At 44.4% G+C, this 23,932-nt stretch overlaps 1 protein-coding gene across 1 annotated transcript in view; it reads left to right on the top strand.

The window, feature by feature from the left end:
• SEZ6L (seizure related 6 homolog like) overlaps positions 1-23,932 on the top strand; it is a 711,555-nt gene that overhangs the window by 585,399 nt on the left and 102,224 nt on the right. Inside the window, exon 10 of the mRNA XM_073582661.1 lies at positions 10,609-10,747. Within this exon, the coding sequence (XP_073438762.1) occupies positions 10,609-10,747 (139 nt within the window). The remainder of the gene's footprint in view (positions 1-10,608; positions 10,748-23,932) is intronic.

The raw sequence follows: 23,932 nt of genomic DNA on the forward strand, positions 1-23,932 counted from the left end.
CCGGTTATGGCACGGCAGGGCCGCTGAGTCAGCCGGAATCGCAGAACCACAAGTAGCAAGCACACGGTAGATTCTTTAGGACGGAGCAAACAGTAAGTCTCACCGATCAGGTGGCAGCAGGTAACAGGACAGCAGAGCAGCGGAGACAGCCAGCGGCTGTGGAGCGGGCAGCAGCAGAGGTGTGCAGTATAGTCTCTTGAAGCAACCACGAATGGAACAACCTCAGCAAGCTACAGCAACTGTGAAGCCAGGACAACCCAGTACTCAAAGGAACACAGGCAGAATACTCCAGCATTGATTAATGACTGGGGTGGAGTCTTAAAGGCAGCAGACAGGAACACATGAAGGCCAGACCACCATCTTGGAGAAGGGCAAAATTCCAGAACATAGCAAAAGTGTCCAGAGTCCTGACATTACTCCCTCCTTAGAAGCGGCCTCAGGACGATCCCGAACCTGGTTTCTCGGGGAATCTCTGATGGAAAAGAGAAATCTTCCTTTGAGCGCTGATGTTCTCCACCGGTTCCCAAGAGTCTTCTTCAGGGGGATACCCCTGCCATCTAATCAGATACTGGAGCCAACCTCTGCGAATTCTGGAGTCAATAATGTCATCGACCACAAATTCCTCTTGCCCATCAATTATCACCAGCCGTGGAGGTGGCACAACACGACCCTGAAAAGTATTGGGTGAGACAGCCTTTAGTAGGGAAACATGAAATACGGGATGTACCTTCATAGTCCTAGGTAACTTCAGGCGACAGGCCACAGAGCTCACAATGCCATTAATCCTGAAAGGGCCGATGAACTTCTGTCCAAGCTTCTGTGAAGGAACATTCAATTTTAAATTCTTGGTGGATAACCATACGGAATTCCCTACCTTGAACACAGGTGCTGGTTTGCGGAATCTATCTGCCGATCTTTTGTAGCGCTCTTGGGCTGAAGTCAGGGTCTCTTTTAGAACCTCCATATTCTGTTTCATCGTAGTAAGCCTTTCCTCTACAGCCGGAACCGGAGACTTTATTGGAGACCTGGGAAAGATACTGGGATGGTAACCCAGGTTTGCAAAAAACGGTGTTACCTTAGTAGAGGCGTTCTGAGAGTTGTTATAAGAAAACTCCGCCAAAGGAAGTAAGTCCAGCCAATCATCTTGAAGGTGGCTGACGTAGCACCGAAGATCCTGTTCCAAGGTCTGATTGGTCCGTTCTGTCTGACCATTTGTCTGGGGGTGATAGGCGGAAGAAAGGCACACATCAATATTGAGTGCAGAACAGAACTCTTTCCAGAATCTTGACGTAAATTAGGAGCCTCGATCAGAGATGATCTCATCTGGGACCCCATGCAGCCGAAACACATTCTGTAGGACCAGATCTCCAGTCTCTTTAGCTGAGGGAAGACCGGCGCATGGGACGAAATGAGCGGCCTTTGTTAAACGGTCTACAACCACTAAGATCGTATTCATGCCTTTAGAGATGCAAGGAAGGAATTTTTATGGATTAAACGTGCGCTACCAGACCATCACTCCTCACAAGTTGTGCAGTTAATACATTTATTTCCCTACGCGCTTCAAAGTTAAAAACTTCTTCCTCCCTGAGGAAGAAGTTTTTAACTTTGAAGCGCGTAGGGAAATAAATGTATTAACTACACAACTTGTGAGGAGTGATGGTCTGGTAGCGCACGTTTAATCCATAAAAATTCCTTCCTTGAATCTGAAGATTTATGGCCACGGCGTGGTCATTTGGATGTGCAGCAAGCTGACCTTGTTCCTTTATGCCTGTTACTCTCCTGCAGAGGGTGAGTATAAACCATTGACTTATATCTGTGTTTTCTCGGGTAAGACCCTATTGCGCTCTTTTTCTTTCAGTTTCTACTATGCCTTTAGAGATGGGCAGCTCCACAATAAAGTCCATAGATATCGACCCCCATGGGCGGGATGGAATAGGTAAAGGTTGCAGGAGGTCCGTAGGTGACATACGCGTGGTCTTATGACGAGCACATACCTCGCACGAGAGAACGTAGTCCTTTGTGTCCTTCAGGCATGTTGGCCACCAGAAGAAGCGACTTAGGAACTCTTGGGTCTTCTGTACCCCCCTATGACCTGCCACCTTGGAATCGTGAACCACTCTGAAGATTTTGAGACGGACCACCTCTGGGATGTAAACACGTTGTCCTCTGAACCACATGCCCCCTTTAAGGACCAGATTGACATCAGCAGGTGGGTTAGTCAAGAGTACGTCACCTACATACGCTTCCTTGATGTCCTTCCATAAGTCCTTATCCTGGATGACCCCGATGAAATTGGCATCGGAAAGAATCGTTTTCGGCGGGGGTCCTGGTAAGGCATCTGCAGCATGAATCCGAGATAGCGCATCTGCTTTTCCATTGCGAGAACCTGGTCGAAAGGAGATAATAAAATCGAATTGATTCAGAAATAAGCTCCAGCGGGCCTGACGAGGAGAGAGACATTTCGCGGACCTAAGAAACTCCAGGTTACGATGGTCTGTCAACACAATAACTTGTTGAGCGGCTCCTTGGAGATGGTGCCTCCATTCTTTAAAAGCCGCAATAATGGCCAGCAGCTCCTTATCCCCTATGTCATAGTTCTTCTCTGCTGAGGTCAGCCTACGAGAAAAGAAAGCACATGGATGAAGTAAGGCCTTCTCTCTGACTCTCTGCGAAAGGATGGCCCCCAAGGCGTTGTCTGAGGCATCCACTTCCACGATAAATGGAAGTGTCGGATCAGGGTGGACCAACAGTGGAGCTGAAGTAAAACAGGTCTTAAGCCGAATAAATGCTTCCTGAGCTTGTGTTGACCATTTAAATGGATTCTCCTTCTTTGTCAATGCAGTGATGGGACGGACAATATCAGAGAAATTTCGGATAAAACGTCTATAAAAATTGGCAAAACCGATAAAACGTTGTACCTGTTTTATATTTTTGGGTACCGGCCAGTCGGTGATTGCCTGGATCTTTCCAGATTCCATATTCAGCCCCTGAGGGGAGATGACATAGCCCAGAAACTGTATCTCGGAGCGATGGAACTCGCATTTCTCCAGTTTAATATATAGGTGGTTCTCCTTCAGCCGTCTTAAAACCGTCTTGACATGTTCCTCATGTTCCTGCAATGAGTCTGAAAAAATCAAAATGTCGTCCAAGTATATGACCACAAACTGGTCCAATAGATCCCTGAAAATATCATTGACGAGGTGTTGGAAGGTCGCTGGCGCGTTACACAGTCCAAAGGGCATTACTAGATATTCAAAATGTCCATAACGGCATCTGAAAGCTGTCTTCCACTCATCCCCAGGATGAATACGCACTACATTATACGCCCCACGAAGGTCTAATTTGGAAAAGACCTTTGCTTGGCGGACTCTCTCCATTAATTCAGGTATTAGCGGTAGAGGGTAGCGGTTACGTATGGTTACCTTATTAAGTCCCCGATAATCGATGCATGGTCTTAGTGTCCCATCCTTCTTTTTCACAAAGAATATAGGCGCCCCAGCTGGCGAGGAAGAAGGGCGTATGAAGCCCTTGGCCAGATTTTCATCGATGTACTCTTTTAGGGCCTGAAGTTCTGGTGCAGCCAGAGGGTAGACATTACTAAAGGGGATCGCTGCTCCGGGAAGGAGTTCAATAGGGCAGTCATAGTGTCTGTGTGGCGGGAGCTGGTCCGCCTTCTCCTTGTCACACACATCAGAAAATTCCTTATAGACAGTTGGTATCCCCACTACCTGTATAGGAGATTCGGCCTTCAAGGATGTAGAGATTGTCTCAGTAGCAGACTTCTCCCTTGTTGGGAAAGTGATCGCCTTGGTCTCCCAGTTGATGGTCGGGTTCTGAGAGCGCAACCAGGGAATACCTAGGATCACGGGAAAATGCTCCTGATGATCCGGCTCCAATAAGATCGTGAGAGGTATTGTCTCCTGGTCTACAGGGCCAGAGATTAGGGGTGAGCCGTCTACTGTCTCCAAATTAATTGGAGAAGCCTTCTGACAAGACTGAATGCCATGTTCCTTGGCAAAAGAAATGTCCATAAAATTGCCCCCCGCCCCTGAGTCGATCATAGCTGAGCTGGAAATCCATCTTTCAGCACACAAGATTTTAATAGGGAGGGAACAATGAGAGCTCTTTTCCTTCACTTCCCCGGGGGGTGTGGTCATAGCAAGCGACTGAAACACTGCATCTATAGGCAGGCTACACTCAGAAGTGTCGGATTCCGTATCACTGCCATCCAGCTCCCCAATCGCAGCTACCACTTTGTTCTGACGTTTAGGACATTTTGGGCAGTTAATCAGGAAGTGATCTGACTGGCCGCAATAAAAACACAAACTCTCCCGAAGGCGATGTTCCCGGCGTTCATTACTATCACGCCTCTGAACTGAGTCAATCTGCATCGGTACCTCCTCCACACCCCGAGATGTCTTACCTGCAGTTTCTTTGGGAGGAAGGGAAAAATTAGACATGCGGTTGTACACAGCCAGCTTTTCCTGCCTGCGCTCAGTAAGGTGAATGTCTATGCGCACGCAATGCTGTATAAAAGCCTCGAGCTCCTGTGGGGATTCTGAGCGGGCTAATTCATCCTTTACCACGCTGGACAGGCCTCTCTTAAAAATGGGAACCTGTGCATAAAGGTCCCAATTAGTATCTACTGCTAGTCGCCAGAAGTCGGTCGCATATTCAATAACCGAGCGCTTGCCCTGGCGCAAAGATAGCAGCGCGGTCTCAGCAGAAGCGCAACGATTTGGATCGTCAAACATTAGTGCCATGGCGGCCAAAAAATCATCCAGCACATTCAGGCGTGGGTCACGAGACTCGATCATAGGATTCGCCCAAGCGAGCGCACGTGAGGTCAGCAGCATGATTATACATAGCACTTTAGAACGGCCCGTTGGGAAATGATCAGCATGGATGTCAAAGTACAGCATACATTGGTTCACGAATCCACGAAACTTGTCGCGGTCGCCATTGTATCTAAATGGTGGTAATTTAGGAAGGCTAGGTGGTGGTACGTGCCCTGCAGGCAAAGTCACAGGTCGAGCCCCCTGAGCTGCCATCTGTGTACTGATGTCCTGGAAGTTTTGTCCACACTGGGTCTCCAATCCAGTCAATCTGCTTTCCTGTGCTGCAACTCGAGCGTCTAAGTCCTGCAGATTCTGCCCAAAAACCCGTTGATTACGTTCCACGCTTTCAACTTTCTTTTGCAGAACATTCATATCCTGCTGCAGGGAACGGAGCATGGTGTACACCTGTTCCATCTTGCTGTCAGACATAGCTCCTGCAAACCCCTCTTTTTGGGCTGGAGTATCCTGTAACAACTATAGTGGATACTACAGGGGTTTCTTGGCAAGAAGCACAATCACAGCAGAGTCCAGAGTTAAGGGAATCGAGTTTATGTAAGAACACAGTAAAACCATGCATGCACAGTGTGAACAAGGCAAACACAACAGTCAATAAACTGCCGCTAGAGGTCAGCGGCCAGTTGCAGGGTATACGCCTTTCAAGGTATCGAATGCTTGGAGCATAGTTTAGAAACAAAGTCCAGAACGTTATAGCCGGCCACTATGGAAACAGATGCCGTTATCAGTACGGTATAGTTCTCAGAAAGTCTATCCAGTGGGTACCCTAACCCTGGTCCGGTTATGGCACGGCAGGGCCGCTGAGTCAGCCGGAATCGCAGAACCACAAGTAGCAAGCACACGGTAGATTCTTTAGGACGGAGCAAACAGTAAGTCTCACCGATCAGGTGGCAGCAGGTAACAGGACAGCAGAGCAGCGGAGACAGCCAGCGGCTGTGGAGCGGGCAGCAGCAGAGGTGTGCAGTATAGTCTCTTGAAGCAACCACGAATGGAACAACCTCAGCAAGCTACAGCAACTGTGAAGCCAGGACAACCCAGTACTCAAAGGAACACAGGCAGAATACTCCAGCATTGATTAATGACTGGGGTGGAGTCTTAAAGGCAGCAGACAGGAACACATGAAGGCCAGACCACCATCTTGGAGAAGGGCAAAATTCCAGAACATAGCAAAAGTGTCCAGAGTCCTGACACCGCCCCTGCTCCGGTGGAGGACACATCTACCTCTAGGATGAAGGGCCTACTAACTATTGGCCAGTGTAAAATCGGGGCTGTAGCAAAGGACCGTTTCAAGGCAAGAAAGGCCTCTTCGGCCTCTGAAGGCCAGACATTTGCTTTTGTCCCTTTTCGGGTCAGAGCTGAGAGGGGCTTGGTCACAGAAGAGAAGTGAGTGACAAACTGCCTGTAATAGTTTGCGAAACCCAGGAACCGTTGGATGACTTTTAATCCGACCGGACGTGGCCATTTCAGTACCGCAGATAATTTCTCAGGGTCCATCTTCACCCCGGAGTCCGTGATAATATACCCTAAGAAGGGCAGTGAAGTTTGCTCAAAAAGGCATTTCTCTTATTTAGCATAGAGTCAGTTCTCCCGTTGGCGTTGCTGGACCAGCCGAACACTCCTTCTATGGGAGGATAAGTCAGGTGAAAAGACGAGGATGTCATCTAGATATACGATGACACATGAGTACAGCAGGTCTCGGAAGATCTCATTAACGAACTCCTGGAATACCGCCAGGGCCTTGCAGAGACCAAAAGGCATGACCAAATACTTGTAATGGCCGTCCCGTGTATTGAAGGCTGTCTTCCACTCGTCCCCGGCACGGATTCGGATCAAGTTATAGGCTCCCCGCAGATCCAACTTGGCAAAGATCCAGGCCCCTCTCAAACAGTCAAAGAGTTCAGGGATTAGCGGGAGAGGATACCTATTTTTGACAGTGATACTGTTCAAGCCTCGGTAGTCAATACACGGCCAAAGGGATCCATCTTTCATCCAGTCTAAGAAAAACCCTGCTCCAGCAGGAGAAGATGACTTCCGAATAAAACCCCAGGCCAAGTTTTCCCGGATGTACTCAGACATGGCCGAAGTCTCCACTGGAGACAGTGGATAAGTTCTCCCCCTGGGGGGAGTAGCTCCCGGAATCAACTCAATTGGGCAATTGTAGGACCAATGCGGCAGCAGGATCTCTGCCTCTTTTTTGCTGAAGACATCGGTGTACAAATGATAAGTCGTGGGAAGCCCAGGAAGATCGGTAAGAGCGTGCAGTGATCCAGGACGAGGTACCGACAATAAACAATGTTCATGGCAGGAGTGTCTCCAGCGTAGGATCTCCCCAGAGCGCCAGTCCAGAACGGGCTCATGTAAGCGGAGCCATGGTAGGCCGAGGAGCACGGCGTGGGACAATTTAGGCAGGACGTAAAAGGCGATCTTTTCCCGTGAAGAGCTCCAACTTGTAACTCCACCTCGACAGTGACCATGGTGATGGGTTCAGGTAGCGGTTTGCCATCCACAGAGGCAATTGTGCGTGGATTTTCTAGAGTAACCACCGGAATCCGGAACTGGTCCACTTCCTTGAGCCGGATGAAGTTACCAACCGCACCCGAGTCCACATACACCTCCACAGATCTACGCTCCCGACCTAAAACAATTAGAGCCGAAATGGTAAGGGGCAGAGAGGAATCAGTATCACCTAGGGAGGCCTCTCTTACCTGGCCTAGGTGGAGGCGTTTCCCGGCATCTCTGGGCAATTACGCACAAAATGATTGGCCCTGCCGCAGTAAAGTCATAGCTTCTGCGTTCTTCTCTCCCTGCGACGTTGCTCGGACAACTTTACTCGGTCCACCAGCATGGGCTCAGGAGCGGAATTACTAGGAGACACCGGAGAGCGGGGAATGGGCGCTTGATATAGCCTAAAGGGTCTCTTCTCCCTAACTGACTTTCGGGAGCGTTCTTGAAACTGTAAATCTATACGGGTGGCTAGAGATATGAGATCCTCCAGGGTGGTTGGAGTGTCTCGACCGGCAAGCTCATCTTTTATTTTGCCCGAGAGTCCCCTCCAAAAGGCCCCAACCAAAGCCTCATTATTCCACCCTAGCTCAGAGGATAGTGTCCAGAAGCGGATGGCATACTGTCCTACGGTGAGAGATCCCTGACGGAGGTTGAAAAGAACCTCAGTGGTAGAGGCCACGCGGCCAGGCTCATCAAATACCCTGTGGAAAGTATCCAGAAAGTTCTGTATGCTAGATACCACCGGGTCATCTCTCTCCCACAGGGGATTCACCCAAGCTAAGGCCTCCCCCTCAAGATGGGACACAATAAACTCTAATTTGGCTCGATCAGAGGGGTATTGCTGGGGCAGGAGCTCAAAGTGTAACTGGCACTGATTTAAAAAACCCTGACATAACTTGTGGTCGCCGCTATACCTGGGAGGCTTCCCTAAGCATGGAGGCGGGTGAGATACGGGGTCCCGATGTAGAGCCAAAGCGGCAGCGGAGGACTGAAGAGACAGAAGTCGGTCATCTACGGACGCCATGTAACTCAGAATGTGGGACTGGGCATCGTGCTGCTGCGCGAGCTCCTGCTGGAGCCCAGCTAGCAACAGGGCGTTCCCTGGGTCAGCAGTTTGTAAGGCGGAAAGCCGGGTGTCCATGGATTTCATGAAGGACATTATTCTAGTCTGGTTCTCCCGTAAAAAGAGCAATTCTTTCTGCGTGGCCGCCGAGGCACTAGCGGGGTCCATGGCCTGATTATGCTGTGACGACCAAGGGAGGCAACGTCCGAGAGTGGACCCTCTGGATCGCGGAACTGGAGATCGCGAGGGTGAGCATGCCAGGTAAAGCCGACCCCTATACAGGGACCATTAGGGGCAGACCCTCGGAAGACAGATACCACGACAGCTAGAACCAAGAGGGGCAGCTCAAGGGACCAGAGAGCAACTGGCGGAACCAGAGCACAAGATGAACCGGAGATACAGGACGGGTCAGGAACACAGGGAAGAGTACAGGACTGAGTATGGAGTACAGGACAGAGCATGGCATACAGGACTGAGCACGGCGTACAGGACGGAGAACGGAGTACAGGACGGAGAACGGAGTACAGGACGGAGAACGGAGTACAGGATGGAGAACAGAGTACAGGACGGAGTACGGAGTACAGGACTGAGTGAGGAGTACAGGACAGAGTACGGAGTACAGGACTTAGTGAGGAGTACAGGACGGAGTACGGAGTACAGGACTGAGTGAGGAGTACAGGACGGAGTACCGAATACAGGACTGAGTGAGGAGTACAGAACGGAGTACGGAGTACAGGACTGAGTGAGGAGTACAGGACAGAGTACGGAGTGCAGGACTGAACACGGAGTACAGGATGGAGAACGGAGTACAGGACAGAGTACGGAATACAGAACTGAGAGAGGAGTATGGGTAACACAAGAAGTTGTAGAGAAGCTCCCTACAACTCGGCCAGAATACCGTAAGGAATAGCACACGATAATCAGGCGTCTCCACCATCTTGGAGATGCCTTATATACCCTACACAGCCAGGGCCTCTGGGTGGGCGCTGCAGGGTTAAGAAGCCTGCAGAGCGCATGCCCGCGGCCTAGGGCGCCTGCGCAGGACAGCCACACGCCGGGAGGATGGGAGAAAGGAGGAGGAGGTGGGCACCGCGCGGTGAGACATGGGCTGGTGAGTAGAGGCGGCGGACATCGCCGCTGCTGCAACGGCAGTGGTCACCGCCGCCGACATGACAGCAGTTTTAAGGTGATTGGTGAAAGTGCTAAGTGCTGGACACACATAAATTGTTAAAGTGGTTGTTAAGACAAAGGTCTGCAGTCTTTCTATGTGACTGCAGATTAACGACTATCACAATTTCTCAGTATTTATGTATGTGATTTGCAGGCTTGTGGTCATGTGCTGACTTGACTCTGTCTATTTCTCTCAATTCTCCTCTATTGTAAGATGCCGCACGTGTCCAGTCGGTACGTGACTGCAAGTAGGCAAATCACATACATACTGTACTGCTCACTCAGTGAATACAAGGTAATGGGGACAACGCACAGAATGTGAAGTCAACTACTGAAGACTTTTTTCCCAAACCCAGACAAACCTCTTAAAGGTTATTGAAATCAACTCAATAATTAAGTCTTGATACTATAAACTAGTATGTAGGGAACTTTTTCGGTGATTTTTTCCCAGTTAAGTTCCATAAGGAACCATATTTTATGTATAATAAATATCACTAGAAAGTTAAAATACCATTCTAATATGTTTAACAAACCCATTGTAGTTGTACTTGTCATCAGATTTTGTGATTTTTAGCTCAATTTTTTAGCAGAGCTTTCTTTTTAGAGGGAACATTGCTAGAGAACCTGCCCTGATATTTTTGGAAATACATGTAAAACTTGGAGTTCCCCAAAATGTGCTGATGATACAGAAAAGTAACTACCACTCTGTGTCCTCTTTTTAGCTCTCACCTACACTCTCATGGTTCCTCTAGATGAAGCAGTGATTGATGGCTCTATATATATCAGCTTTTTTAAACTCGGGTTTCAAACCTATAATCTTGCATTAAACATGTCTCTTTATTCTTCACGGCAGTGTTACTAATTAATAGAAACCGCTTGGAGCTGTTTTTGAATTGATGATGAACTTCTGTGACTTGTAATAGTGATATAATTTACAATTGGGGGGCATTATCCCATATTCAGGTCTGAATGCCTTTGAAATTTATATAACTTACTGTTATCCTTTTCTCTGCCCAGCAATGTGTGGTGGTGAGTTGTCTACTCCTGCCGGGGTTATATTGTCACCAAACTGGCCTGACTTATACACAGAAGGAGAAGACTGTATATGGCGAATCCACGTGGGAGACGACAGAAGAATATTCCTCGATATCCAGCTGTAAGTACTAAAATATACAGTTATAACAAATGTGTCCCTTAAGGATAACTATATAAGCTGAACTATTGTAATGATTGGCGCACCCAATTTGATGCTCCAAAGTTAATATAGTGATATAGTTTTTGAAAACGTTTGTATTGATGTGCAATCTTTTACATTGCTGTTATATACGAAATGCTCAACATGTACAACTACACAGGGACTGGGGGCCACTATTACTTTAATAAGACCTTTTTATATGTTTTAGACACATTGTGAGAGTCACACAACAAGGGTGCGACTTAAGGGCCTGTCACACTAAGCGATATCGCTATAACGTCAATGGTTTTTGTGACGTAGCAGCGATATCGCTATGTCTGATACTTACCTCCGACCGGCTCCCCCGCTGGTTATCGCTGATCGCGCAAGAACGTCCTGGACTGTTTCTCGTCGTCAGCTTCCTGCTGTGAGGACGAGTGACGCGTGGAGCCGGGCGGGAGGACGCAGGATCGCCTAGTGTGACAGGTAAGTAGCGACCCCCGACCCCAGCGATGTCGCTGGTGAGATCTGCCTGTGTGGCAGCTCACCAGCAACCACTTAGCGATGTACCAGTGAAAAGTGTGGCTTTCTGTAAGTTTTGTGTGTCCTTAAAAGTGACAGCATGCATCAGAATTGCACTAAAATGTTGACACAAAGTAAACTAATAGGTGTGATATGCATAGACTAAACAGTATAAACATGCACCTTATTTATCAAACAGCAAAAACAACTATCTGGCATATTTTAAAACTTAGTTTACATTGTCTTGTCTAAAATTTAGACATTATTAGGAAATGTTAAAATGCAATGTCAATAGTAATAGTAGCAGAATAAATAGTAAAGTAGCATAAGAACCAGTAGCTGTTAAACAGTATAATAGAATTTGGTCTGCCATTTGATATACATATCTATTTCTTTCCTGCAAAAATCAGCAGCTTTGAGTCAATTAAAGGGAACCTGACAGCTGATACATGCACCCAATCCATGGGCGGCTTGTATCAGATGTTGGCAGTACAATTTCAGACAGGTATGTTTAATGCCGAAATTCTTCTGTTTCAGAGGAAAACATAGTTTAATAGCCAACAGAGACCAGGTCGCTTAGGAATGTATTCAGACAGGTGGATCCCAGTATGGCGTCTTCCTGTCCACTCCCGTGAGTTGTAGGTCCCTCTATATTTGCACATACAGAGATACATAGAATCATAGAATGGTAGAGTTGGAAGGGTCCTCCAGGATCATCATGTCCAACCCCATGCTCAATGCAGGATTCACTAAACCATCTCAGACAGATGTTTGTTCAGCCTTTGAAGACTTCCATTGAGGGAGAACTCACCACTTCTTGTGACAGCCTGTTCCACTCATTGATCACCCTCACTGTCAACAAGTTTTTTCTAATATCTAATCTGTGTCTAATCTGTATCTTTTCCCTTTCAGTTTCATTCCATTGCTCGTGTTTCCATGTGCAAATGAGAATAATGATAATCCTAATATACATATGTGATATTATCTTTTTAATAATTTAGCACTGTGCACTTTCACATTGTTTTATATATCTAATATATAAAGCTCAAGTGTATGTATGTATGTATGTCCGGGATTGGCATCCGCACCGTCGCAGCTACAGCCATAAAATTTGGCACAGTCACACGTCTGGACCCCGAGAGTGTCCTAGGCTATGTTGTGAGGTGAAATTTTAACCCCGTGCGTTCCAATTCACCAAACAATTTTACCCCTATCTACATAATGGGAAAAAGTGTGTGTGCATCAAGCCTCGCCCTTCATTATGATGTCACAATTGTTGCCATGGCGACGCTGATTCAATATAGGTTGTAATGGTGATGGTTATGTCATAACGGTTGCCATGGTGATGATGTCATAATGGGTATATGGGTACGGGACTATGAGATGAAGGATATGGATGACGGGTATATGGGTACGGGACTATGGGATGGAGGATATGTATGATGGGTATATGGGCATGGGACTGTGAGATGAAGGATGTGTGATGGGTATATGGGCACTTGACTATGGGATGGCGAATATGTATGATGAGTATATGGGCACTTGACTATGGGATGGTGAATATGTATGATGGGACTATGGGATGGAGGATGTGTGATGGGTATATGGGTACGGGACTATGGGATGGAGGAAGTGTGATGGGTATATGGGCACGGGACTATGGGATGGAGGATATGTATGATGGGTATATGGGCATGGGACTGTGAGATGAAGGATGTGTGATGGGTATATGGGCTCTTGACTATGGGATGGCGAATATGTATGATGAGTATATGGGCACTTGACTATGGGATGGTGAATATGTATGATGGGACTATGGGATGGAGGATGTGTGATGGGTATATGGGTACGGGACTATGGGATGGAGGAAGTGTGATGGTATATGGGCACGGGACTATGGGATGGAGGATGTGTGATGGGTATATGGGCATGGGACTATGGGATGGAGGATGTGTGATGGGTATATGGGCATGGGACTATAGGATGCAGATATGTATGATGGGTATATGGGCACTCAACTAAGGGATGGAGGATGTGTGATGAGTATATGGGCACAGGCACATGGGATCGTGGATATGTATGATGGGTATATGGGCACGGTACTATGGGATGGAGGATAATTATAATTTGCTATAACTAACCACAGTTAGTTACTATGCCCGGGAAATGCCGGGCTCTTCAGCTAGTTTATATATATATACTTGGTACTCCGTTTATGTACATACTTTCTTGGGAATTAACCTGCCGTGGTATACATATTATCTGGATTATATGAGTAATTTACACTCACTGGCCACTTTATTAGGTACACCTGTCCAACTGTGTGTTAAGACTTAATTTCTAATCAGCCAATCACATGGCGGCAACTCAGTGCATTTAGGCATGTAGACATGGTCAAGACAATCTCCTGCAGTTCAAACCGAGCATCAGTATGGGGAAGAAAGGTGATTTGAGTGCCTTTGAACGTGGCATGATTGTTGGTGCCAGAAGGGCTGGTCTGAGTATTTCAGAAACTGCTGATCTACTGGGATTTTCACGCACAACCATCTCTAGGGTTTACAGAGAATGGTCCGAAAAAGAAAAAAAATCCAGTGAGCGGCAGTTCTGTGGCCGGAAATGCCTTGTTGATGCCAGAGGTCAGAGGAGAATGGGCATACTGGTTCGAGCTGATAGAAAGGCAACAGTGACTCAAATTGCCACCCGTTACAACCAAGGTAGGCAGAAGAGCATCTCTGAACGCACAGTGCGTCGAACTTTGAGGCAGATGGGCTACAGCAGCAGAAGACCACACTGGGTACCACTCCTCTCAGCTAAGAACAGGCATCTGATGGCTACTTTCAGCAGGATAATGCGCCATGTCATAAAGCTCGAATCATCTCAGATTGGTTTCTTGAACATGACAATGAGTTCACTGTACTCAAATGGCCTCCTCAGTCACCAGATCTCAAGCCAATAGAGCATCTTTGGGATGTGGTGGAACGGGAGATTCGCATCAGGGATGTGCAGCCGACAAATCTGCGCCAACTGTGTGATGCCATCATGTCAATATGGTCCAAAATCTCTGAGGAATGCTTCCAGCACCTTGTTGAATCTCTGCCACGAAGAATTGAGGCAGTTCTGAAGGCAAAAGGGGGTCCAACCCGTTACTAGCATGGTGTACCTAATAAAGTGGCCAGTGAGTGTATATTCTTACTCCCTTTCCATTTTTGCTATCTGTACATACATTTTTTATTTTGCTATCTGTGGGCCTTTTTATGTGTTATTTATTGTACATACATTTTTTATTTTTATGGTGCAGCTGTTTATTGCATGCAGTGTAAAATTTATTGATAATAAAGATAATTTTATTGGATGATTCTCATTTCTCTGTCCCAATTATTTTTTTATTTTATTTGATTGACCATTGCTCCAGTATCTTTTTTTATAGTCTCCAATGAGGCTTGGGCCTCAATAGCTATTAAACCACATTTTTCTTTGAAACACCAGAATCAAACATATATGGCTGGAAATCATATAACAAATGCCTGATACATGACGCCTGTGGGTCGCACAGCATGCATCTGCTATGAGGTTCCATTTAAATTGCATAAGAAAATGTATTTTAATAATAAATTACATAATAAAATGAATTCAGGTGATTTTAACCCCTTTCTGGAATCAGACATAATAATCTGTCCCTTGGCCTATTTGACCAGGGACAGATTATTACATCTGAGTAATTGCCCACGCACACAGGGGGTGTGGTGGGCGATCGCCGACGGATGTCAGCTGATTCTAACAGTTGACACTGGGCACTAAGTGCCAGGAGTGGTCGCAGACCGTTCCCGGCACTTTAACTCCGAAATGCTGAGATCGAACATGATCGCAGCATTCCGGAAGCCGGCAGAGTGCTGACAGCCCCTCTGCCTTTGGATCGGAGACCCCGCGGCATGATGACATCCATGTCACCAGACCTCATGCATGATAAGCAAGTTTGTCTGTCAATGCAGAGGTGACATTTTCTGCAGCATGGTGATACTTCTACATCTCCTTTCTGCAGAAGTGATCAGCCTGCAAAAACTGATTGTCCCATAATGGGACAAAGTAAAAAAGTTAGAAAAAAGCAAAAAAAAAAATTTAAATAATTGTAAAAATATTTTTTAAAAATCAAAAATAATAATAAAAAAAATCAAAAGATATTGCATCTCTAAATAAATATTTGAATAAAAAAAAGTATAGTATAAACAATAAAAGTACATATATTTGGTATCACTGTGTCCGCAATGACCCAACCTATAAAACTGTCCCACTATTTAACCCCTTTAGTGAACACATAAAAAAATAAAAAATAAATAAAACAAGGCAAAAAACAACAAGCTTTATCATCATACCGCCAAACAAAAAGTGGAATAACACGCAATCAAAAAGACGGATATAAATAAACATGGTACCGCTGAAAACACCATCTTGTCCTGCAAAATACAAGTCACCATAGAGGTCCAACAGCAGAAAATAAAAAAGTTATAGCTCTCACAATAAAGTGATGCAAAAATAATTATTTTTTCTATAAAATAGTTTTTGCTGTTATGCCTGAATAGAAAGCGATCAAAAAATGTCATGTGCCTGAATATGGTACCAATCAAAAACATCAACTCATACTGCAAAAATCAAGCCCTCACATGACTCTGTGGGCCAAAATATGGAAAAATTATAGCTCTCTAAATGTGGTGATGCAAAAACTATTTTTTGGCAAAAAAAAAGCATCTTTTAGTGTGTGACAGCAACCAAACATAAAAACGCAATATAAATCTGGTATCGATGTAATTGCACCGACTCGAAGAATAAAGTTGTCTGCAGGAAAGATGTATATCTTTGTACCGTGTTAGCCAGTAGATAGAAAAATATTCAGAATTGAGAGTCCTCAGTGGTTGATACCTTTTAATGGCTAACTGAGAAGATGGTAACACATTGCAAGCTTTTGAGACTACTGAGGTCTCTTCATCAGGCATAGACTAATACAAAATCTGAAGAGTCACATATTTATGCACAATACAGCACAGAAAAAATGCAATAGATGAGACAAGTGACGTGAAGCAGAATTTTGATTATGGGAGAGGGAGAAACATAAATATTGGACCAGTTCATAGATAAGGAGTCTGGATGTTTTATTGTCCTCTGATAGGCGTCTGATTGTCCTCTGATTAGGAGACCCCAATCAGAGGACAATAAAACATCCGGACTCCTTATCTATGAACTGGTCCAATATTTATGTTTCTCCCTCTCCCATAATCATAATTCTGCTTCACGTCACTTGTCTCATCTGTTGCATTTTTTCTGTGCTGTATTGTGCATAAATATGTGACTCGTCAGATTTTGTATTCGTCTAGCCTGATGAAGAGACCTGAGTAGTCTCGAAAGCTTGCAATGTGTTACCATCTTTTCAGTTAGCCATTAAAAGGTATCAACCACTGAGGACGCTCAATTCTGAATATTTTTCTAAAGTTGTCTAATCACTTATACCGCACAAGGAATGGCGTAAAAAATAAATAAAACCAATTCTTCACATGCTGTTGTTTTTTTTTCATTCTGACTCCCAAAGATCGCAGTAAGGATGGGCGCACATTTATCCTGAGCTCTGCGCTGAGTGCTTGCACCGCAGTTTCCATGTAAGTCTCTGAAATATGTGATTCAGATGGAACTTCTGGTGGAAGATTCCCTATAATGATGCAGATGAAGGCCTGTGATACAGCGGTGTCCGTCTTTTTAGGATTGCATCAAGGTGCTGTCGGCTACAGTTTTGTGCACTTCTGAAAAGAACACCGCTGAACAGAGGCCAGACGGAGTCCAGAGTAATTCTGCTGCTGCCTCATTATAGTGAATGGCTCCCTCGGGAAATATAGGAGGCTTCCATGTTACTGGTAGCGCAAAGGCTCTGGAAAAGCGAAATGGCTCCTCACTCGCCGAAAGAAATTCAGAAAATTCTTCGCTCCCAAATCCAAATGCCCCCCTCCCTTCTGAGCCCCACAGTGTACCTAAACCACATACTGTGTTCACGTTTGGCATTTCTGTAGCGATGAGATGCCGCCTAACTTACAGGTTGGGCATAACGTCCTAGTCACTACAGTGAACTGTTTACTACAATGGCAGTTTCCATTTTTCACTCAGCAACATTCATTGCTGATTGTTTCTCAAAAATACCCATGGAGTCAAAATCGTCACTACACCTGTAGATAAATTCCTCAAGGGGTATAGTTTCCCAAATGGGGTCACTTGAGGGGAATTCTGCTCTTCTAGCAATTATATGGAGTCCACAAACTGTTCTAAGAAAATCTGTGCTCCAGGAGACAAATAGCGCTCCGTTACTCCCGAGTCTCTCCATATGCTTAAGTAGTATTGTACAGCCACATATGGGGTATTGCCACGTTCAGTAGAAATTGTGGGACAAATTTTGGTGTAATTTTTACCCACCTCTTGTGTGAAAATATAGAATCTGGGGCTAAAACAAAATTTTGGTGGTAAAAATGTAGTTATTTTGTCTTCATTGCCCAATTATATAAAACTCTGTGACACACCCATCGTGTCAATATGATCACTGCACCCCTAGAAGAATTCATTGAGAGAAGTAGTTTGTAAAATGGAGCCACTTATGGGGATTCTGCTATTTTGGCACCTCATGGGCTTTCGCAGTGGGTCATGGCACCTGCAAATCATAACAGTAAAATCTGGCGCTCCTTGCCTTCTGAGCTTTGCATTGTGCCTGAAAAATATTTCCCGCTTACAAGTAGGTTATTGGCGCACTCAGGAAATAATGGACCTCAGTTTGTTGTAAAAACTTTTCTTATTAGCCCTTAGAAAAATTAAAAACTTGGGGCTAAAGCAACATTTTAGTGGTAAAATGTAATTTATTCTTACTTCACTGTATATAAAATAACTTCACATATGGGGGGTTTCTGTTATTCTGACACCTCAGGGGCTATGCCAATGTGACATGGTACCCTAAAGCAATTCCAGAAAAATCTGAACTTCAATATGGCGCCTCTTCCCTTCTGAGCTTTGCACTTTGCCTCAAAAATAGTATTCCCCCACATATGGGGTATCAGCGTACTCAGGATAAATTGCACAATAATTGTTTGGTGCAATTTTTCCTGTTACCCTTATGAAAATGCATTTTTGGTGCTAAAAACATTTGTGGGAAAAAAAATTTTTTTTATTTTTACGACTCAACGTTATAAACTTCTGTCAAGCACCTAAGGGTTCAATGTGCTCACCACGCATCTAGATCAGTTCCCTGAGGGGTCTAGTTTCCAAAATGGTGTGGGGGATTGTCATTGTTTAGGCACATCAGAGACTTTCCAAATGTTACATGGCATCCACCAATTGTTCCAGCAAATTTTACATTCAAAAAGTCAAATGACACTCCTTCCTTCCAAGCTCTGACTTGCGCTCAACCAGTGGTTTTATCCTTCATCTGGGGTATCGGCATGCTCAGGAGAAATTACACAACAAATGTGGTTGTCCATTTTTTCCTGTTACCCTTGTCAAAATAAAAAAAATTGGATCTGAAGTAAATTTTTGGGGAAAAAAGTTAAATGCTAATTTTTTTTCCACATTCCAAAAATTCCTGTGAAGCACCTGTATGGTTAATAAACTTCTTGTATGTGGTTTTGAGCACCTTGAGGGGTTCAGTTTTTAGAATGGTATCACTTTTGGGTATCTTTTATCATATAGACCCCTCAAAGTGACTTCAAATGTGATGTGGTCCCTTAAAAAAAAATGGTGTTGTAAAAATGAGAAATCGATGGTCACATTTTAACCCTTATAACTTCCTAAGAAAAAAAAAATTTGGTTTAAAAATTGTGCTGATGTAAAGTAGACATGTGGGAAATGTTACTTATTAAGTATTTTATGTGCCATAGCTCTGTGATTTAAGGGCATGGAAATTCAAAGTTGGCAAATTGCATAAAGAACAGTGGTCAGAAATGTAAAAATTGGTCCGTCATTAACGTGCAAACCATCCTCGGGGGTAAAGGGGTTAAATGAACAAATAAAAGTTAAGACTGGAAGACTACATGAATAATGCAAATTCAACTAGGTTTTTTGTTCAATGGGTCTACTTGGTGCCATGACCAGGATGAAAAATGCTTCAGCCATGGAGATATGATTGGTTGATTGGAATCCAGTAAATCCATTTCTTCAATGGGAAGCACAAAATGTCCATCCTATTCACGCAAACCAATTAAACCTGTCCAGGAGCCAAAGAATCTGATACCAGGCTTAGTACTGCTATTGTTTTAGGAAATACCAATCCAAGTTACAATGACATTCATTCCTGTGGAGAAGGTTACACTTTGAAGTCCTGGCATCTGTAGACCATTTCTGGAACAGATACAAATTCTGTCGTACCAGTAGATACACATTTTATATTGTGGCGGTTAGAAAGGATAAGGTTATTTCCCTAATAAACCCTCATCATTATTCCACACCAAGCTTTAGTCATGAATTTATTCAATGCTGGAAATATTTATCTTGCAACATATTAAATTATACTTTTATTTTTATTCCTGTCCTAGAATTTCGGAAATGAAAAAATAAATCTCCTGCGGAATTATAATGGAATAATTAACAATTATACAACTGTGCAAAAAAGCATAATAAACACAGAGTCATATAAATAACCAAATGCCGCTGCTCAGTGGATTTTTGTTTTATTTCTTTTCGTAAGATGTTGTGATTAAAATGTTATTATTACTTTTGAGTTTCCAGAAGGTCTGGGAATTAAAGAATAGGCTGCTATATATAGAAAAGCTTTAAGGACTTGGAAGGTAATTTTATTATGCTAGTAATGAGTACTTAATCTTTTCATATTCACAAGTTCATCAACCAACAGGGAATGTAAAGGTTGCACTGTATACCCCAAAAGCAATGGCTAAAAGTGTCCTGAAAATCATTGATTGTGCTGGCAAGTCAGCGATTCAAAGCCACGCGGAAGAAAGGTTAAGAATTTCAATCAAATATGAGATGAATAGAACTCAAGTGCCAGAATAATAAGACGTCATTTCTAAAACTCATAGTCCCAAAAAAGATTTACAAAGAAAATGCGGAATATTTAATGTGTAATTATTGTTTTTTTTTTTAAGATGGTTGTTGAGCGCTCAGAGCTAAAAGGTATGGCTGCCGTCCTCCGTTTCATTAAAATTTTGCCTTTAGCTAAATACATTCATTACAAAAAACTACAGTTTTACATTACAACATGGAAAAAAAAATCTGTGGTCACAAGAAGGTCTTAAAGTACGGGAAATACAATCTCAGCTGAGCAACAACAAATCACGGGAAATACAATCTCAGCTGAGCAACAACAAATCACAAGGCCAAAATGCTGAGGCAGTGTGTGAAACGTTAAGTACCCCCCATGAAATAACAGCTTGTACAACAGCCTTAAGCGGCTATGATTCAAAGAAATCATTTTCTGTATGATATTATCAGTTGCTCACGTCATACTGGAGGAATACGGTATGTATCCACTCTTCCTTAAAATGTTGCTTTTCCCCTTAAAGACGAGGGTATTTCCGTTTTTGCGTTTCTTTTTTTGCTCCCCTTCTTCCCAGAGCCATAACTTGTTTTAATTTTCCGTCAATGTGGCCATGTGAGGGTTTGTTTTTTTGTGGCACGAGTTGTACTTTTGAACGGCACCATTGATTTTACCATATTGTGTACTGGAAAACGGGAAAAAAAATTCTAAGTGCGGTGAAATTGCAAAAAAAAGTGCAATTCTACAATTGTTGTTTTCTTTTGGTTTTTGAAGCGCTAAACTTGACATGCCACTACGTATGCAAAAAAAAACACTGCCATATTCCGAGACCGATAGCATCTCCATTTTTCAGGATCTGTGACTGGGTTAGGGCTTATTTTTTGCACTCCGAGCTGACGTTTTTATTGATACAATTTTGGGGTGGATACGAAATTTTGATCACCCGTTATTGCATTTTATTGCAATGTTGTAGCGAACAAAAATACGTAATTCTGGCATTTTGATTTTTTTCTCGTTATGCCGTTTACTGATCAGAATAATTGTTTTTATACATTGATTATGCATTTCAAAGCATTTGATTGAATTTTAATTGTTTTATTTTGAATGGGGCAAAAGGGGGGTGACTTGAACTTTTATATTATTAAAAAATTTTTAATATTTTTAAAAACCTTTTAAGCTATGTGCACACGTAGCAGAAAATTTCTGCTTAAAAACCAGACTCCCTTCCCAGAAACCGCGCTTTTTTTTCTGCGTTGTTTTTGTGCAAAAAACGCACTTTTTTATGCGTTTTTTTTCTGCGCAGTTCCAGACCCATAGAAATGGCCAGAAGTGCAGAAAAATCCACGAAATTAATGAGCATGCTGCGTTGTTTACCACGAAGCGGTTTTTCAATATGCACAAAAAGTGCAAAATGCATAGAAATGAATGGGAAGCTTATTTTTAGCGTTTTTATAGCGGATTTATTGGCAAATCCGCTAAAAAAATGCTAAAAAAAACGCTGTGTGTGCACACAGCCTAATTCTACTTTTTACTTTCTTCAATAGTCTCCTTAGGAGACTAGAAGCTGCTATGTGTAAGAAAAATGTTCATCTGCTATGAACGCCTACCGCAGGGCGGCGCTCCCAGCGATCCAGCAATGTCTCCTGCAGATCCTGGGTTGTGGCGACCTGCGGTCATGGTACATTGGTGGAGCTAACACGTGCCTCCAGTGCAGCCATATTAAATGCTGCTGTTGGAGATTGACAGTGAAATTTAACAGGTTAACAGCCATGAGTGGATCGCGATTCCCCCTGCGGCTGTGAGGGGCACATGACAGCTGATCCGATCAGCTGTCATATGCTGCCAAAAGTGCGGGCTCAGCACCGGAACCCGCACTAAGGAAGGGGAGGTGCCCAATGACGCATATTTTGTCATTGGGCGTTAAAGGGTTAAAATGAATCTGTCACCATGGTTTTGCTACCACATCTAAGAGCATCATGATTTAGGGACAGAGAACCAGATTCTAGGTGCTGTGTCGCTTACTGGGCTGTGTGTTGTATTTTTTAGAAAATCACTGTTTTATCGCTGCAGATCTACCAATTCTCTGAATTGCTTTGTAAAATCCACCAATATCACTGATTGGCAGATTTCTATGTGCATTGTGCACAGGCAGAAAGCTGCCAATCGGTGGTGGTGGCAGGTTATACAAAGCTGGAGAATATCAATGAAGACACAGCTACAGGTTTACTAGTTCTCTAGTGGTGATCTTTTGCTGATAAAACAGTGATTTTATCCAAACTGTAGCAGGCAACCCAGTAAGTGACACATCATTGGAATCAGAGTCTCTGTCTCTACATTGTGTCGCTCTCAGTTTAGATGGCAAAACTGATGACACATTCCCTTAAAATTATTTGAGATTTGTGGGCTGTGATTTGTGCCACTGCTCTCTCAAAGTTAACCAATCAATTAATCAATTGGTTTATGCTCATGAATCAGAGCCTGACTGCACAAGTGCAATCAGGTATGTATTTCTCTGAAACACTTCAGCATTTCAGAGAAAACATAGTTTGAAGAGTCAGCTGGGAACCATAGGCAGAGACATGACTAGTCTAGCACAACCCCCACCTGGCTTCTCCCCCCACATTGCTTCAATTGATCCATTGGTTGATTCCTATGTTCGCATGTAAGGGGAAGTAACTAACTAGGCATGTCTCCTCTGTGGAGGGTCTAGAACCGCTGAGGCTGTCACCTATATTGTGGGGTAGAAAGCTTGAGACTCCAGATCGTACTCTGTGTTTGAGAAAAGGGGGTGTGGCTAATCAGACAGAGCTGCAGTGCGCGAGTGACCAGACAGTTTAGGCAGGAACTTCGGGTGCACTGGACGCCTGTGAGGAAAAATCAGCTGAGAGGCGTCTGGGCAGATCAGAGCAGAGCTTGGGACAGCAGAGCGATTTGACAGGAGACCGTCGACTGAGTACCGCTCAGACACCACTGTCCCAGCCGACATCACTGCCCTAGCTGAGACCGCTGACATAGCTGACAACGCTGCCACAGCCGCCCCCGCTGACAGTACTGACCGTAAGAGACAAGGTCTGTGAACGGGACGTGTGTCGATTTGGCACAGCGAACTGAGCTGCCCATTGTAAACTGTGTTTGGGCAGTGCTGCAAATCTCCGTAGTGTTGGGACACTCACCGCTGAGGACAAGAACGTATCCCTCTTCATCACCTCATCTGCTGGACCCAAGACCCACATCAGGATCCCGAGGATTCGCCGCCATCGACAGGACCACAGGAGGACACCGCCAGCGTCAAAAGATACTACATCGTTTACCTCAGGATTGTGACAGACCCCCACTGTGACGCAATCTAGGCAGCACCAGTCACAGACAGAACTTCAACCATGTCTGGCGCCTGAGTGATAAGTTATGTATTATTTTATTGTTAGATTTACTTGTCCCTGTTCCTTAAGTTATCCCCATTAGCCTTTTGCTGTATTAGGGAATATTATCCCTCCGTTTCCTCCCTGCGTGGAGTTTCTACTTTATAATAAACCCCTTTCACCCTTGGTCTGTGTACAGTCCATTACTGCATCCTACGTGCCTGCAGTCTCCTCACACACACGGGAGTCGTCAGTCAATTAAGTATAGCAATGCAGGAG

This window comes from Dendrobates tinctorius, unplaced genomic scaffold, assembly GCF_039654945.1.
Source record: "Dendrobates tinctorius isolate UK_male_01 unplaced genomic scaffold, ASM3965494v1 ptg000073l, whole genome shotgun sequence".
Lineage (NCBI taxonomy): Eukaryota > Metazoa > Chordata > Amphibia > Anura > Dendrobatidae > Dendrobates > Dendrobates tinctorius.